Source organism: Brassica napus, chromosome A7, assembly GCF_020379485.1.
Source record: "Brassica napus cultivar Da-Ae chromosome A7, Da-Ae, whole genome shotgun sequence".
NCBI lineage: Eukaryota > Viridiplantae > Streptophyta > Magnoliopsida > Brassicales > Brassicaceae > Brassica > Brassica napus.
The window spans coordinates 2,368,933-2,387,257 of record NC_063440.1 but is presented as its reverse complement, the minus strand read 5'-3'; the positions used below and the strand labels follow the sequence as shown (position 1 = coordinate 2,387,257).

The 18,325-nt window shown below is 36.1% G+C and overlaps 3 protein-coding genes and 1 pseudogene across 3 annotated transcripts; 3 read left to right on the top strand and 1 right to left on the bottom strand.

Annotated features, from left to right (window-relative positions):
• Positions 1-2,442: 2,442 nt before the first annotated feature.
• Positions 2,443-4,552, top strand: LOC106451682 (isovalerate--CoA ligase AAE2). Its single transcript, XM_013893641.3, has 2 exons — positions 2,443-2,945; positions 3,015-4,552. The coding sequence occupies exons 1-2, from the start codon at positions 2,610-2,612 to the stop codon at positions 4,461-4,463; spliced, it is 1,785 nt and encodes a 594-aa protein (XP_013749095.2). The 5' UTR covers positions 2,443-2,609; the 3' UTR covers positions 4,464-4,552.
• A 297-nt stretch (positions 4,553-4,849) lies between these two features.
• LOC111214972 (protein NOI4-like) lies at positions 4,850-5,544 on the top strand. The gene has a single exon (XM_022717903.2). The coding sequence runs from the start codon at positions 5,145-5,147 to the stop codon at positions 5,352-5,354; it is 210 nt and encodes a 69-aa protein (XP_022573624.1). The 5' UTR covers positions 4,850-5,144; the 3' UTR covers positions 5,355-5,544.
• Positions 5,545-5,954: 410 nt separating this feature from the next.
• Positions 5,955-6,503, bottom strand: LOC106455019 (WAT1-related protein At1g68170-like). Its single transcript, XM_013897082.3, has 3 exons — positions 6,402-6,503; positions 6,162-6,313; positions 5,955-6,075 (listed from the first exon to the last, which is right to left on the bottom strand). Exons 1-3 carry the CDS (start codon positions 6,501-6,503, stop codon positions 5,955-5,957), a joined length of 375 nt encoding a protein of 124 aa, XP_013752536.2.
• A 2,547-nt stretch (positions 6,504-9,050) lies between these two features.
• On the top strand, positions 9,051-15,248 carry LOC125576703 (annotated as a pseudogene).
• Positions 15,249-18,325: the final 3,077 nt, after the last annotated feature.

Sequence of the window (18,325 nt, the reverse complement as noted above, 5' to 3'; positions counted from 1 at the left end):
CATGTTTAGCAAACAATGAATCAGCATCACACTTAAGAGATAAAGAAGATGTCTCTTTCACATGAACAATACCAACAAATCTTCTTTAAATATCTCATGTTTAACAACAAAGACAAAAAGCATTGTCATTTGCTCTTTATCAGAAACATCTGCAGACTCATCTACCAGCAAAAAAAATATATCATGACCAACTTCTTGAATAACATATTCAATAACTTCTTCTGCAAAGCAATGAACTATATATGTCTGAATTTTTTGGAACACCATCTGATTTTTTTTTACCATAACTCAAATGTCTTTACCCACTAACTACATACATGGTAATTGCAGCAAATGAACTATGCGGACAACCGATAAATTTTGCATGATACATATCTCAGACATTGGATAAGAAGATAACAATTATATACTGCAACTACAAGAGTAACATAACATTTTCCCATTTACTCGGTTCAGTACGCATGACTTACGCCTACACCAACCTTCATGGCATATGATCACTACAAGAGAATGAATACAAATAAAAAATAAAAAAATTTGCTAAGATTCATTTGAAATATATAGCAATCAATTTAACTAAAGGGGCGTAGCAGAGTGTTCTCTATGCCATTTCTGTCTATTCCACTATTCCATAAGAAAAGGTGACAACTCGTCAATCAAATTTTTTATCAATTTCCTTTTCTATTATAATATATTTATATGTAATTATGCTACTATGTTAGTATGTTTAAATTAAATGACTTATGGTTTATTCAATTTGATGATTTATAACAGCACTATATTCGTTTATAAAAATAACACTTCCATATGGTTTTTACGTATAATCTGGCCATATATTTTTAACTAAGCTAAGCTTGCGCGGAATGAGTATTGTGTCTACAAATTCTCTTTTGCATACTATTATTGATTTTGTAATTTTTTACATATTATAAAATAATAAAACACTATATATATATATATATATATATATTATAACTGAGAAGCTAGTACCTATTATGTATATAATTAAATTTCCATGATCACATAAATAAAAACAATTATTCTTGTTTATTTACATTAAACCGTTAGTTCTTTGAGCTTGTTTTCGTATGTTTCGTGTAGCTTCAGAAGTCTATCAGGATAACTGGACGCAAAGTGTCCTTTTTTGTCACACCGAAAGCATGCAATCTTTGACATGTCGAACTCTTGATAGGATCTTCCTCGTCCTCGTCCTCTTCCATAGAAATGACCTCCTCGTCCTGTTTCTATAGTGTCCATTTTATTCTCGATTCGCCTGACTGTTCTCTGAGTTCGCATACATTAGCTTGATATGTTCTTTGTGACCATACTCATCATCTTCTCCAATTTGTTCCTCATACGTTCTTAATCTGCCAATGATATCTTCAAAGCTTGTTACCTTAAGATCAAGGACTTGTTTGAGAGACGCCACAATGTGTATGTATTTCCTTCTAGGAAGGCTCTTGAGGAATTTCTTGACTAGTTTAGCTTCTTCAATGTTCTCCCCTAAAGATGCAGATTTCCAAGAAATCTTAGATAGCTTGCCGACGAAGTCATCGATTGTTTTGGTTTCCTTCATCTTCAAGCGATCGAATTCTGCCATTAGGGTTTGTAAACAAGCTTCTCTAACTCTTTCTGCTCCTAGATGACATGCTTTAATGGCGTCCCATACTTTCTTTGCGGTTTCTAGTTCTCTGACCTGTAAGATAAGCACCTCTGGAATGGATTGGAAAAGAAGAGCTATGGCCATATCGTTTTTCTCGTTCTCGGTCGTCTCACTTTCAACGATCTCACATACATTATGAACTTTGAGAAGAATCTTCACTCGGCCCAAACTGTATAGTTTGTTGTATTTAGCATCGGACAATTTATGGATGATGGTCCTTCTTTTGGTTTCGCAGGTACGGTTGTGATATCTCTCATCTTTCTCGGTTTTGATTTCAGATTTTGCTCTGATACCAATTATTGTTCAAACTTGTATGATAGCTCACAAGATTATAAGAATAATTTCTTTATTAGTTTAATAAAATTTCTCAAAACTTAAGCTCTCGCAATAATTTCTCTCACTTGTATGTTCATGTTACAACACAACATCTTCTTATATAGAGATCTAAAACTCCTAAACTTAATAGTAAAACTGTTTATCCTAATCCTAACATGAGTAGGATTAGTATGACTTGAGGTTCAAACTATCATCAAGTTTATCTCTAACACTTTTCATATCTATTAGTATGATTTTACTTTGAACTTTTGTATTACTCTAGAACTGTTTGCCCACGTGGTTCAATAAGAAACATAGCTTTAAAAAAAGAAACAGAGCACGTGGTTTAGGGGCTCAATGCGAGAAATTCAGACCAACTATGCTGTAATTTATTGATGAAACGCATCGAACTTGGGCTTATAATATAAGAGGCCAGTTTCCAACAGACCACAATAATTTATAGTTAAAAAAATAATATTCGGACCATCCAATTAAACAGAGCACGTGGGTTTATCCAAAACAGTACGTAATAAGATGAGTCCTTTCTTATCCCTCAGTTCGACCGATGAAATGAAATGAAATGAAGTGAAATGAAGCCGAAGAAAGGCGTTTCAGATTGTTAAGTTAAACCATGAGAATCTTGTTATCTAAAAGGGCAATCAGAACCTTGACCCCACGTTTTCAAAGACTCTGGTCAACCCACTCTTCCTTCTCAACCTCAGGTTCCGGCGGATTTTCCGACGATTCCAAGCCGGAGTCATGGAAAACGATGGATGGTCTTCTCCGATCCCCCGCCAATTTCTCTCCTTTATCTCCGATCACGTTCTTGGAAAGATCCGCCAAAGCTTACAGAGACCGAACCAGTGTTGTGTTTGGTTCCGTTGAGCACACTTGGCTCCAAACTTACCACCGTTGTCTCCGTCTTGCATCTGCGCTTACTCACCTAGGAATCTCTCCCGGCGACGTGGTTAGTCTCTAAAACTTGTTAAATTTCTTTTCTAGTAGTTTCGTTCAGATTAGCTTCTTTTTTTTTTAGGTTGCAGTTTTGGCGCCGAATGTTCCAGCGATGCACGAGCTTCACTTCGCTGTTCCGATGGCTGGTTTGATTCTCTGTCCGCTCAACACTCGACTCGATACTTCTACGTTGTCTGTTTTGCTCCAACACTCAGAGGCGAAAATCCTCTTCGTTGATCACCACTTACTCGAGGTTGCTCATGGAGCTCTTGCTAAATCAGACAGAACAAGAAAAACACCAAAGCTTGTCTTGATCTCTCAGTCTAATGACGATGACGACGAGGACAGATCATCGAGCTTTGATTCTAACTACTCTTTCGATTACGATTACGAAGATCTGGTTAAATCCGGAGACAGCGAGTTCGAGGTGATCAAACCGAGAAACGAATGGGATCCGATCAGTATAAACTACACTTCGGGGACAACCTCGAGACCTAAAGGTGTAGTGTGGTCTCACAGAGGAGCTTATCTCAACTCTCTCGCTACGGTTTTTCTTCACCAGATGCCTGTCTCTCCTGTCTACTTATGGACGGTACCGATGTTTCACTGCAACGGGTGGTGTCTCATTTGGGGAGTAGCGGCTCAAGGCGGTACAAATATCTGCCTTAGAAAAGTCTCTCCTAAGCTGATCTTTAAGAGCATTGCTACACACAAAGTGACGCACATGGGAGGTGCCCCAACGGTGCTGAACATGATTGTCAGCTCTCCTGTGAGGGAGCGTAGACCGCTCCCTCACAGGGTGGAGATCATGACGGGAGGATCCCCGCCTATGCCGCAGATATTGGCTAAGATGGAAGAGTTGGGATTCAATGTGTCTCATCTTTACGGCTTGACGGAGACATACGGTCCAGGGACACACTGCGTGTGGAAGCCTGAATGGGATTCGCTTTCGTTGGAAGAGAGAGCTAAGTTAAAGTCTAGACAAGGAGTGCAGCATTTGGGTTTAGAAGGGCTCGAAGTGAAAGATCCGGTGACAATGGAGACTGTACCTAGTGATGGTGTCACCATGGGTGAGGTAATGTTTAGAGGAAACACGGTGATGAGTGGGTACTTCAAGGACTTAGAGGCAACGCGAAAAGCTTTCGAGGGAGGTTGGTTCCACAGTGGTGACCTCGCTGTTAAGCATCCGGACGGGTACATAGAGGTAAAAGATCGGTTAAAAGATGTGATCATATCCGGAGGAGAAAACATAAGCACGGTGGAAGTCGAGAGAGTTTTGTGTAGTCACAAGGCTGTTTTTGAAGCTGCTGTTGTGGCTCGTCCGGATAATCACTGGGGACAGACTCCTTGCGGGTTCGTTAAGCTTAAAGAGGGGTTTGATTGTGTTAAACCCGAGGAGATTATTGAGTTTTGTAGAGATCATTTGCCTCATTACATGGCTCCAAAGACTATTGTGTTCGGGGACTTACCTAAAACATCAACAGGGAAAGTACAGAAGTATCTACTTAGGAAGAGAGCTGATGAAATGTGAAGCTTGTAATGTACGTCATAAAAAAAACATAAAAGCTTTGTTTCATCTCTGGTATATATATATAAGAAAAAAGATCCAAGAATCGTAAACCACCGCGTGAAATGTGAAGAAACAGATAAGCTATGCCTAAAGGGTTGCTATAATTAGATTTCTTGTGCGGTAAGGCACCATTTTGTAAGAAGTACAGAAGTATCTACTGAGGAATAGAGCTGATGAAATGGGTAGCTTGTGATCTAAGTTATTAAAGAAAAATTAAAGCTTGCTTAATCTCTGTGGTATATATATTAGGAAAGAAAAAGGATCAACCGCGTGGGAAATGAAGAAACAGATCAGCCATGCATAAGGAGTTGCTATAATAATAAAAAAAAGAGTTGCTATAATTAGATTTCTTGCGCGGTAAGGCAAACGATTTTGTACCTCAGAAAGATAGTTAATTTAGTAAGACATTAAAAGAAGAAGACAATAGAATATTCTACCGCGTCTGAAACGAGTTCAATTCGTAGGAAGATTTCAAAAACAATATTTTTTGTCTTCTTTCTTCCTATTCAGTTTCTCTATTATAAATCTGCATCGTGGGCAGACCATTTAAACAAAAACATCAACTCATCAAAGAAGAAGAAGCAAAAGGTGTTTTATTGTTGTTGTCTGAGAGGTTAAAGATTGTTACTTTATTGATCAAAAATGGCATCGAATGACGCTGGAAGGCCGTTGCCTAAATTTGGAGAATGGGATGTGAATGATCCGGCGACGGCGGATGGATACACGGTGATATTCAGCAAAGCCGGTGAAGATAAAAAGACGGGAAGGAGTTCTACGAAGACAGCTTCTCAGAGGAAACAAGACGGTGATAAACCAGTCGTCAAGAAATGGCTCTGTTTTACCTTTTCTTAAACTTTTTTGTGTTGTGTATTTGTTATCGTAAGGGGGAACTTAGCTTTGAGCCTTTGATAACTCTTGTCTTAGAACTTTTTCGTTTTGGTTTATTCATATGATAAAATAAACTTTGATGTTTATTTTCTTATGATGAATCAACAAAAATTGTAGTTCTCAATTTGTAACTGAATCGAAAATTTTAGCAAAACGATAATATTGATTTTTGAGGTGATCACCAAGCTCTTTAACATCATTTTTTCAGAACTTCAGATTAGGACAAAATTTGTTCACCTCCCTTAAAAATACTTTGTAGCAATAGTGCCTTCTACAGGTTTAATGAGAAAATGAGAAGGTGATTGAGTTCTTTTGAGAATATCTACTACAAGCCTCCAAAAAAAATCGTTTTAGGGTTTTTGCCAACAGATTTGTAGAGGAAAGAAAAGTATGTGTTCAGGGAGACAAACCCTGAATTTGGGCCGATCCTTCATAATAGTGATTGTATATAGTTGAAAACAAGCAAAATTTTGAATTCTGTGTAAAAAAGATTATATTTATTTTATTATGTAATACATAATGTTGCTTGTGGCGGCTAAATTCTCACGTCAGGATGTTGTTATATCAGACAACATTACGATCTGTCCTATTTGTTTCTACTGGATTTGACATACTCTTCATTTCTTTCTTCTTAGCCCATAAGACGAGGTACAGTCCTCCCACAAGAATGACTGTACCTATAATGCTGCATCAATGTTGCCAAGTCACATCGATTACGTTCTATTACTTAAATGATATCTTAAGAAATCAATACTAGATGAAGATTTGTACCTCCCGGAATAAATAGGCTCTTGTAAAATAAGTGATGCGACGATGACAACAACCACTAGTCGTACAGGCCTAAACATGGACACAAATACTGGTCCATTAGCGTCCACACACCACACAATGACAGCAAATGCCATACCGGAAATCATAATTCCCTATAATAGACGAAATTAGTTAACCAACAAGATCGACAAAAAAAAAGAGAGAGAGAATAGAATTTAGTCATGAGTTTTGTTTATTTACCGAAAAGATGCGGGCAAACAGTTTAATATCCCATCCTAATCTCCATTCTTCAAAATCAGGTTTCCAAATAAGAGCCACAAGAAGAGCCACCAAGCTCCCCATCATGTTCATCAAAGCAGTGTTCCAATAAGGTCCCCCAAGTCCGTTACCTATCTTAACCTATTGGTATAAAAATAATCTTTATACCATATGTATGCATTGGTCGCTGTATTGATAGTATTAGCATTTAGTAAGACTAGAGAATGTTGATAAAAAGAAACAAAAGCAATTAGTTAACTCATTTGATATAGATGATGAGGAAAAAAGAATGAAATAATACTTCATGTGTTCCCTGTAAAATATTTTTAGATTTTTTTTTTTAAATGTAATGCAAAATTATAATCATATTTAGTTTCAAGTTAAATGTCATCATAACCTTTTTTTTGTTTCAGCTGAAGGATTGTTTTAAATCTTAGCCAAAAACTTAAATAGAATTAAAATGTCAATTCATATTACTTAAATGTATTAGTGTAAGAGATCAAATTAAATAACTTATTAATAGAATTTTAATGTGTAAAATTTTCTTAAATGATATTTGTAAATAAATAAAGAGGATATTTATTTACTGTCATATAATCATTTGTATTATGCATGTGGCACATCTTCATTTGCATAATCGGGTATCCAAACACCTAGGCCAGGTGTGTCACTGCATAGGATAGTTCACTGCACATTGCATGCGTATTATTCAAAATAACAATTGGTGGGTTAATTAAGCAATATATGTAACTTTTTTTTTCGAGCACACGCAATATATATAACTTAATTTTCATTTCAAACATTTTTTTTTGTTTTAGAAACTCTAGATTTTGTAAATTATAGGTAATATACTGTGGAATAACCAATAAATTTATGTCACCAGTTATCATTACTCTTTCTATCCCTTAGATATTATTAGAGAAATGATTTGCCATATGTTTTTTTTCGTAAAATAACTATATGTCAATAAGTTACAAAAAAAGAAGTTATATGTTATTTCTACAATCATTTTCACAAAAAAATATGACATGACTAATAAATTAGATGATATGACTTATGGCTAAATATGACATGGACAATTACATTGTTGATTTATATTTTTGGTAAGCTTTTTAGAATATGCATGGTAGTAACTCATACATTACATTACATTTAATTTTTATTTATATTTTTAGTAAACTTTTTAGAATATGGTAATAAGTTATACATCATCACTAAAATAAATATATTCAAATCTGATATTATAATTTTTGAAATATTATTTAATTCTATTTTTATAATTATATAATTTTTATAACTAAAATTTTAATAGTAATATCATTAGTTTCTTTTATATATCTACAAATTTTATAAATACTGTTTAGTTTAAATGTTTGATATTATACAATTTTTACATCAATTTTTGTCTTAATTTTACACAAGTTGATTTGATATATTTAACCAATTGAAATAGATACAAAAATCTATATATTTTTTTAATAAAGATACAAAATCTATCTAAGATTATAATTTTAAATATATACATATATATATATTAAATATAATTTTAATTAAAAATTATATTTATCTTAATTTTATGTTTAATTAAATTTATATTAAAATACTGGCAAGAAAATAATAAAATCTACAATATTAATTAAGTTTTTTAAATATAATTTAAATTAAAAAAATATTTAAATTTAATAAGTATAAATTGTGTTTTATTTTTTTGTTTTTATTTCATTTTTTCAGATCTCCATGTAATTTATAGTCGCTAATGTTTGTGTAACAATTCTGAGTTTAGTTGAACAATAAATAATATGAGAACATATTGACAATTATTTTAATAAAATTTTATAGGCTTTTACCTAAAAATATTTTTTTAAATAGAGAAAGATGTGAATATCAATGTATATATACTAACTTTAAATGATAATATTTTTAGTTTCCTTTTTGAAAAGGATTGTATGCTCTAATTATATAATCCATCAATTTTAAGTGTTGTGTTACATTTTCAATACAAAATTTTAAATAAATTTTCATTTCTAACCTCATTATTTCAATGTATTAAATGGAGAAAGAAACTGTTGTTAATATATTATTTAAAGATAAAAATAAATTTTAATAGTTTTTAATTTGTGTTAAAATAACACTCTTTATCAAACAATAGAATTATAATCAAAGAGAAATTTACCTGCAATAGAACCCAAAAGGAATAAGAGATTACGCCTCCTAGAGCAAGAAAGGCCGCAAGTATAGAAATGTTCGGAGTTGTATCACTGTGTGTCCGGCCTCCTAGATGAATACGAGACGACCAAAGATGGATCTCTTTTCCTTTGTACAATACAAAGAAAAATAATCCACCAACGCCAAGTAGTGTCCCGATCACTTTAGCTTTTCCATATTTTGATCCAAGATGTACATGTTCCGTTCTTTAAGATATTTGAAAAACATATATAAGTATATATTTTAATGTATATATTAATTAGAAAGGCAATTCTTACAAATAGAAGAAAAAAGTTTCCTTTTTAGCAACAATCACTAAAAATGTTTACTAATAACAAAATTTTCATGAAAACGATGAGCGGCGAGACTAGGGTTTTGGCGAGAAACGACACTAGGGCTTTGACTTCGGAGGATCAGGATGCAACCATGATGGATGTGGGGGAGAGATCGAGACCGCCAGGAGACCCGCCTGATAGGGTGACCACATGGGCAGCGAAGGCGGCGGGTACGACGGCAGGAGGTATGCCGGTTCCAGAGGCTTTGATTGATGATGTGTTTGTGTCGAGAAGGCTCAGAGTAGATTTTCCGAATGGAGAAGATGGAGAACCATCGATCACGATTGAGAACGAGGTACTTGAAGCAATGAACGGGATGTGGAAGCAGTGTATGATTGTTAGGGTTTTGGGAAGGAATGTTCCGATCTCTGCCTTGAGTAGGAAGCTAAGGGAATTATGGAGTCCGAAGGGATCGATGTATGTGATGGACCTACCTCGACAGTTCTTCATGGTCCGGTTTGAAAAGGAGGATGAATATCTGGAGGCGTTAACAGGAGGACCATGGAGGGCTTTCGGAAGTTATCTCATGGTGAGAGCCTGGTCACCGGAGTTTGATCCGTTAAGAGACGATATCGTTACAACACCAGTCTGGATCAGATTAACAAATATTCCAGTGAATTTTTACCACCGATCGATCCTTATGGGAATTGCTAAGGGGTTGGGCAAGCCGATTCGTGTGGATCAAACTACATTGAACTTCGAAAGGGCTCGTTTTGCGAGAATTTGTGTGGAGGTTAATCTAGCAAAACCTTTGAAAGGAACAGTGTTGATTAATGGTGAGAGATACTTTGTAGCGTATGAGGGACTATCGGAGATCTGTTCAAAGTGTGGTATCTATGGACACTTGGTACATAGCTGCCCAAAAACGATTGCGGAGCGAGCGGCAGCTCTACTAATACAGAAGGAGAGGTCAGTACCTGTTGAGGTCGCGTCCAAACAAGGACTACCAGAGCAGGAGGAGGGTTTCATTAAGGCAAGGGGATCGAGAAGAGTAGCTCCTCCGTTACCTCGGCCGGCGACTGCCAGGACAAGGGAACTACATGAGGAGGTTGATAGAAATGGCCGAGGAACAGAACAGATTAAGGAACCGGAGCATCTTGTGTTATCAAACAAGTACGGAAGTCTTGGTACGGATACGAATACGGGGGAACCGAGTGAGGAATTGATCGCTGGTGAGGGAGATAAGGAGAATCAGGAGGTCAACATTCAGAACGCTAAGGGTAAGGGAACCTTACAAGAGAAGAAATCCTTAGTTTTCGGTAGTAATGGAGGTATTAATTTGAATGGAGGAAACAAAGAGGGAGGGAATGGGAATAAAAAAATAATGGAGGGAGTAAAAGGAAGGCCCAAAAAATCGACTAACAGGCCGGTTCGAGGATTGGTTTTTGGGCCAACCAAGGGAGAGACTAACCTGTCGACATCAGGAAAACGACTGAGAGTGGAGAATAGCGATGCAGGGAGACCTGGTGGCGTTTTCAGAGATAGTGTGGAGGTCAGGGTTATGCCTAAACTTCTTCAGCTGCGAGATGAGGGGTTAGAGAATCCGATGGAGATTATTAGAAGTGAGACAGAGAAGCAAATGGTGGAAGAACTGACGACGGTGCAGGTGGAGGAGGTAGTGGGATCCCTAGCATAACAGGGTGCCCCGGGAATTCTATCGGAGATTTTTATAATTATGATGATGAATTGTTTATTCTGGAATTGCCGGGGGGCAAATAAACCTAATTTCAGACGGTCTATTAGGTATATTCTGAAGAAGCATCAAACTGATTTTCTGGCATTGTTCGAAACTCATGCGAGTGGAGACAAAGCGATGAAGATTTGCCAGAACCTGGGGTTTGACAACTCTTTTCGTGTAGATGCCGTTGGTCAAAGTGGTGGCATTTGGATTTTATGGAGAGATCAAGTAGGAATGATTACGGTGCTGGAATCATCGGATCAGTTTGTTCATGCGAGGGTGACAATGGGGACTGAGACTATACATATTATTGCTGTCTATGCGGCTCCTACGGTTAGTCGAAGGAGTGGTCTGTGGGGTCAGTTGAAGCGGGTGTTAGAGAGTATTGATGAACCGGTTATGGTGGGTGGTGATTTTAACACCATTTTAAGATTGGATGAGCGATCTGGAGGAAATGGTAGACTTTCACCAGACTCTCTGGCGTTTGGGGATTGGATTAATGATTTAGCTCTGGTGGATATGGGATTCAGAGGAAATACTTTTACTTGGAGGAGAGGTAAAGATACGCAGCACTTTGTGGCGAAGCGACTTGATAGAGTTTTGTGTAGTGCGCAGACTCGCGTGAGATGGCAGGAGGCAGTGGTCACGCATCTTCCTTTTTTAGCTTCAGACCATGCACCAATGTATGTACAAATGGAGCCAGAGCGGAAAGGAGATCCGAAAAGGAGACCGTTTAGATTCGAAGCTGCGTGGCTTAAGCATGATGGTTTTAAGGAGCTCCTATCAACATCTTGGAATAGTGAGATGAGTACTCCAGAAGCACTGGTGTCTTTGAAGGAGAAACTCAAGAAATGGAACAAAGAGATATTTGGAGACGTGATCAAACGAAAAGAGAAACTGCTCGGGGATATAAAAGAAGTTCAGGAGGAATTGGAGAGAAACCCATCAGATCGTCTGCTGGCAAGGGAGGAGACATTACAAAAAGAGTTTGATGTTGTCCTTGAACAGGAGGAGGTGCTCTGGTACCAAAAATCACGAGAGAAATGGATAGTTCTTGGTGATAGAAACACAACGTACTATCACACGAGTACCATTGTGAGGAGAAAGAGGAATAGAATAGAGATGCTGAAGGGTGATGATGGCCACTGGATTGACCAGTCAGAACAGTTGGAGCAACTAGCAATGAACTACTATAAGAGACTGTATTCAACTGAAGATATATCTCTCGATACAGAGAAGCTATCCCAGGTTGGCTTTACTGACTTTACGCGTGATGAACTGGAGAGCTTAAACAAGCCTTTCTCGGCAGTGGATATGGAGGCTTCGGTGAGATCGATGGGGAAATATAAGGCACCAGGGCCAGATGGATTTCAACCTGTCTTCTACCAAGAATCATGGGATGTGGTGGGAGAATCAGTAACTCGATGTGGGCTAGGTTTCTTTGAATCCGGTGTCCTTCAGGAGGGCATGAATGATGCAATGGTGGTTCTCATACCAAAGGTTCTCAAACCAGAAAGAATTATGCAGTTTCGGCCTATTAGTTTATGTAATGTCTTGTTCAAGACGATAACAAAGGCAATGGTGATGCGACTGAAGACACTAATGCCAAAACTAATAGGTCCAGCACAAGCTAGTTTTATTCCGGGAAGACTCAGCACAGATAACATTGTGGTAGTACAGGAAGCGGTTCACTCAATGAGAAGGAAAAAAGGGAAAAAAGGCTGGATGTTACTTAAGCTGGATCTTGAAAAAGCTTATGATCGTATCAGATGGGACTTTTTAGAGGATACTCTGAATGCAGCGAAGTTACCACATATATGGATCAAATGGATATTGGAGTGTGTTATGAATCCAGGTATGAGTCTACTGTGGAATGGGGAGAGAACAGAAGCGTTTACACCTCAACGTGGCCTTAGACAGGGAGATCCCTTGTCTCCATATCTCTTTGTGTTATGTATGGAGAGACTATGCCACCAAATTGAATTCTCTGTCGCAAATAAGGAGTGGAAACCAATCAAGTTATCTAGAGGTGGCCCAGCCTTATCACATATTTGCTTTGCGGACGATCTGATCTTGTTTGCAGAAGCTTCAGTATCACAGATCCGAGTTATACGAAAGGTGCTGGAGAGGTTTTGTGGAGCATCAGGACAGAAAGTTAGCTTGGAGAAATCTCTAATTTTCTTTTCTGAGAATGTTCATCGAGATTTAGCTAATTTGATCAGTGATGAAAGCGGAATCAAAGGCACGAAGGAGTTGGGAAAGTATTTGGGCATGCCGGTCTTGCAGAAGAGAATTAATAAAGAGACTTTTGGGACAGTCATTGAGAGGGTTTCATCTAAATTGGCTGGTTGGAAGAGGAGATTTTTGAGCTTAGCTGGAAGGATAACTCTCACTAAATCTGTTCTCTCATCAATTCCCGTCCACACGATGAGCTCGATAGCATTGCCGGTGTCGACTTTGATCCAACTGGATAAAATTGCTCGGTCTTTTATCTGGGGGAGTGGTGAAGGGATCAGAAAACAACACTTGGTGTCTTGGGAGAGAATCTGTAAACCAAAGAGAGAGGGGGGACTTGGCATAAGATCAGCGAAAGAAATGAACATTTCTCTCTTAGCTAAACTCGGCTGGAGACTGTTGAACACACAAGATGGACTATGGGTGCAAATCTTACGTAAGAAGTTTCGTGTAGGTGAGATACATGAATCAGCATGGTTGGTGCCTCAGGGGAGCTGGTCGGCGACGTGGAGGAGCTTGGTGTTGGGAATTCGAGCAGTTGTGATTCCAGGAGCTTCCTGGATATTAGGAGATGGTCACCGAGTACGGTTTTGGAAGGATAATTGGTTGTTGCATGAACCCTTACATGGCTTGAGTTTGGTGGAGATTCCGGAAGCACTGTTGGAGGCAAAAGCTTGTGACCTATGGCAGACTGGGATAGGTTGGTTAGCACAACAAATTGAACCGTACATATCAATGGAGAACCGATTACGTTTAGCTTCGGTGGTGATCGATGATGTCACAGGGGCTAAGGATAGGATGTCTTGGGGAGGAAGTAAGAATGGTCTCTTCTCTGTGAAATCAGCGTATGCACTCTTGACAATAGACGAGTCACCGAGACCAAATATGGAGGCTTTCTACAGTCGGGTTTGGCGGGTTATGGTACCAGAAAGAGTTAGAGTTTTTTTATGGTTGGTTGCGCACCAAGTTATCATGACGAACATGGAGAGGAAGCAGAGACACTTAAGTGATAATGGAATGTGCCAACTGTGCAAGAATGGAGATGAGACAATCATTCATGTCCTTCGAGATTGCCCTGCTGCAATGGGACTATGGAGAAAAATTGTGATCCTAAGAAAACAACAGCGGTTCTTCAATCAACCACTTTTAGAATGGCTGTATGAGAATCTCACAAACGATACGTCGGCTAATGGAGATCAATGGCCCATAATGTTTGCGTTGACTGTGTGGTGGTGTTGGAAATGGAGGTGTGGGTATGTCTTTGGTGAAACTGGAAAGTGTCGAGATAGGGTGCAGTTTGTTAAAGATAAGACTCAGGAGGTGGTACTAGCAAATAAGAAAATGCGACCCTGCTCGACCATTAGTACGCGTGTGGAGAGACAGATCGCATGGTGCAAACCGGGTAATGGCTGGTGTAAATTGAATACTGACGGGTCCTCTAAAGGGAATCCGGGACTGGCTACAGCAGGTGGGGCCATGCGGGATGAATATGGAGAGTGGAGAGGAGGCTTTGCGATCAATATTGGTATTTGCTCAGCCCCATTGGCGGAGTTATGGGGTGTTTATTACGGCTTATGTATAGCATGGGATAAGGGGATCCGACGACTAGAGGTGGAGGTTGATTCCGAGAGTGTGGTGGGTTTTCTTACGACAGGTATCCAGGATTCTCATCCTCTGTCATTCCTAGTACGTTTGTGCTATGGCTTCATATCAAGAGACTGGTTAGTCAAGATTTCGCACGTGTATAGGGAGGCTAATTGTCTAGCAGATGGATTAGCTAACTATGCTTTTTCTTTATCGTACGGTTTACATTACTTTGAGTTTGCTCCGGAGCATGTTGCTTCTATCTTGTCAGATGATATTCATGGGTTTGCTAGAGCTAGACAGATTTTCTTGTAACGCAAGTTTGATTTTGAATAAAAAGTAGGAGACTATCGTCTCCTGCCATCTACCAAAAAAAAATAACAAAATTTTCATATCAAACTGACCAAAAACTCTTTATAATAGAAACAAGTTTAAACTCTAACTTAGAATGAAAGAGTAATATACTCAATATCGAAAATTTTGGAACTTTTAAGAGTAAACAAGTGTTTTCCACAAAAATGATTTGTACTGTTTTGAAATTTAAAACTTATTATGAAATTTTTCGAAAAAAATGTTGTTTTTTTTTTATCTAAAATCTTAACTTTCCGTTTTGATCAGTTAGTTGAGTAATTTGTATAATATGCTAATATATTATAAAAAAAATTAAAATACATATGTACACACTTGGAATGTGAGTAGTATGAAGTAGTTACAAGTGTTGCATTGTGACATGTATATATAAATATGGTTTCTGAATATATTAATATGGCTTATAATTCTAGCAATTTTTATAAATATATCATACATCATAATTTTATTTAAATGATAAATAAATTTTCAGACAAGTGTAATAAATTAATATTATAAATAATAAACCCATCTCTATTTAATACTCCCTATGTTTCTAAATAAGTGTCATTTTGACATTTTTCACACATATTAAAAAAGTGAGGGAAATATATGTAAGTTGTTATTAATTATACATCCCTGACCAATAGTATTTGAGATAAATAAAATTATTTATAAAATCAATGCAATTTTCAATTAATTTTCAGCCGAAAATAAGTATAATTTGTATTGAAATTGTAAAGTGACACTTTTTTTGTAACAAGAAAAAAATGTTAAAATGACATTTAATATGAAACAGAGGAAATACTTATTTATTTATTTATTTAGATGCATTATTTATTTTAATTTTTGTCTGAAGTTCAATCACCAGAATGAAGCAAACTTTCACCAAACAGTTTTAGGAGTTAACTCCATAAATTTTGGTAGAGTCAATGTATAGAAAAAGAAAATCAAACAGGTGAACTGATTAGTAAATTTTTTTTTAAAACGTTAATTTCTTAGAAGTTTGACTGAAAAAAGTTTGACTAATTAAATGCCAAGTTAGAATACACCCAGAATAAGCCTTATCGACATAATCATTCATGCACATTCCTATCAAACTTATACAAATACATGAAAACTTAAATGTACATTGTCAAGGTAAATAAATTCTACGCGTCTTTTGAGAACTTTTGTATAGCAACTCTTAGTCAAAGTTTGAGTGATTCTGGTAATTAATATATATTAAAACCGTACTTTGAACAAAAAGATGTAAAATTAAAGATACCATAAATTATTTTTTGTAAACCGCAATAACATCAAGAGAATTACCTAAGTATAGCAGCCAAGACGAATGTTACTAGCGGGACTAGTATGGTCGCAGTTGAAATAAACGTAGCTGTTGTCCTAGCCAGGGCCTCAGCAAAGAGGATATTCGGTCCTGCCGAGCTGCATTTTCCAAGTTGATAAAATGTTAGAGAAACATGATTATTCTTGTGACAAAAAAGAAGAGAAACATGATTATCTACTAGCAATACTGGAATCCACGTTATTTCATGACTAGTATCAATTTGAACGTTTCTACTTATTGTTGATTAGTAAACTGGATGTTGGGAGTAAGTTGTTACTCATGTTTCTGAGAAACGAAAGATATCTATAGAACTGACTTTATATCCTAAATACATTATGAATTTTTGATCGTACACAAGAGCTCGAGTAATCCATCAAACAAAAGGTGATCACATAAATTGATTGGGTTACCCACCCGAATAACCCCACAAGAAATGCCAGGATAAGAAGCCTCCATGTAAACTCTGGCCTCTTGTTCCTATGTAAGGACATGGAGCAACAATATCTGAATTACCAAGTAAAAGTTGAGTAAAACTAATTTCAGCATTTAATTATACAAACCTTTCGAAGATGAAGGCAAGGAGGAACATAAAAATGGTGGCAAAGATGAGACGATATGCCACAACAACTCTGACGTTCACACCATCTTCGATCACAAGTTTGAACAGAATATCTTGGCCTGCGTAACCAATTTGGACAATTACCATTGCGATTAATGCCTTCATTTCACTCATCATTCCCCACACTGGCAAGGACACTTTGAGAGAGAGGGAGAGAGGGTGAGGATATTGGATGTGTTTCATGCCCCTACAGATTATATGTATATATAGGGTTATGTTTGCACAGATGGCTAAGCAATTGATCGATCTTTTTGCGAATTATTTATAATATAGGGGTTGATTGGTTACAAACTAACAAGTTATGTTCCTTTCTTGGAGTTGAACAAATGTAAAAACGGCTGTACAAGTTTTTGTTTTGCTATTTTTGTTGAATTTTTGTTTTAATTTTTTATTCATTAAATAAGATACAAAAGTTTGTTAAACCACGTAACAAGCAAATCTAAATTTATCTTATTAAACAAAACAAAATACTCTTGTTTTTGCAGTGTTTTGAAACCCGACCCATACCCGTGGTCGAACCGGTAAACTGGGTGATCCGACATATAATCCGGTTTAAGTTTTAGAAAAAATCCATTATTTAAAAACCGGGTAAAACCCACGAGAAAAAATGTTAAAATACGGAACCCGACTACCGGTTGAACTACTGATTGAACCAATACGTAACTTTTAATTATTTGTTCTTAATTTTTTTGTTACATTATTAGAATCTGTTTAGTATTCTAATTAAAAAAAGTTAAGTTTTTAGTTTATTCCAAAATAAAAAGATCATATGATAATATGGATTCTATTAACAAAACTAGTTGATGTAATTTGACGTTAGTTTATTTTTGTTATCGGTAATTTATTACAATTTTATATTTTACTTTTGATTAATTTTGGATTTAAAGTTTTAATTTTATTATTCACACTAAATATTTAAATATTTATAGATTTCAAATCTTGATATATTTTTATTCTATGTCATAACTCTTAATTGTCACAAGATATCATCTTATGACTTATTTGAAAGCAAGAGCAACATCATCTTATATAAGTAGGCACATTTCCAAAATACATAATAATACATTTTTTTTTTAATATTACTCTATTTACAACCATGTTTTATGTAATATTAATTAATAAAATATTTATTTACTTAGATAGATTACATTATATTAATGGTTTTGATACAAAACTGATAAGTGCCTTTTTGTATTCATTTTAATTAAATTCACATGTATGTAATTTATAGAAGACGATAATAACATTCAACATAATATATATATATATATATATATATATTACCGAGTTTATCTCTTCCTATATTTTGTTTTAAACTTTTGAAAATATTAAACATATATTAATATAACCAATTTTATAAAAAATTAATTGTTACGAAGTGGGGTTAATTTTTTATTTTTTTATTTTGAAATTACAATTATTTTGGGTTAATTTAAAAAAATAATACTTTCTAATTTATTGAGTGATTTTTTATCTATATTTGAAGTGTTACTTTTATATATGATTTAACATTAAGTAATATTCTAGAACGGAGAAAGAATGTTTGTGCTTCAAATTCAAAGACAATCTTTA

Excerpts from the sequence above, each read along its gene's own strand:
- LOC106451682 (XM_013893641.3), top strand. The coding sequence starts at position 2,610 with ATGAGAATCTTGTTATCTAAAAGGGCAATCAGAACCTTGACCCCACGT. Across the intron at positions 2,946-3,014 it reads GAATCTCTCCCGGCGACGTG|GTTGCAGTTTTGGCGCCGAA; the intron begins GTTAGTCTCTAA and ends TTTTTTTTTTAG.
- LOC111214972 (XM_022717903.2), top strand. The coding sequence starts at position 5,145 with ATGGCATCGAATGACGCTGGAAGGCCGTTGCCTAAATTTGGAGAATGG.
- LOC106455019 (XM_013897082.3), bottom strand. The coding sequence starts at position 6,503 with ATGGGGAGCTTGGTGGCTCTTCTTGTGGCTCTTATTTGGAAACCTGAT. Across the intron at positions 6,314-6,401 it reads TGTTTGCCCGCATCTTTTCG|GGAATTATGATTTCCGGTAT; the intron begins GTAAATAAACAA and ends CGTCTATTATAG. Across the intron at positions 6,076-6,161 it reads GAGCCTATTTATTCCGGGAG|CATTATAGGTACAGTCATTC; the intron begins GTACAAATCTTC and ends ACATTGATGCAG.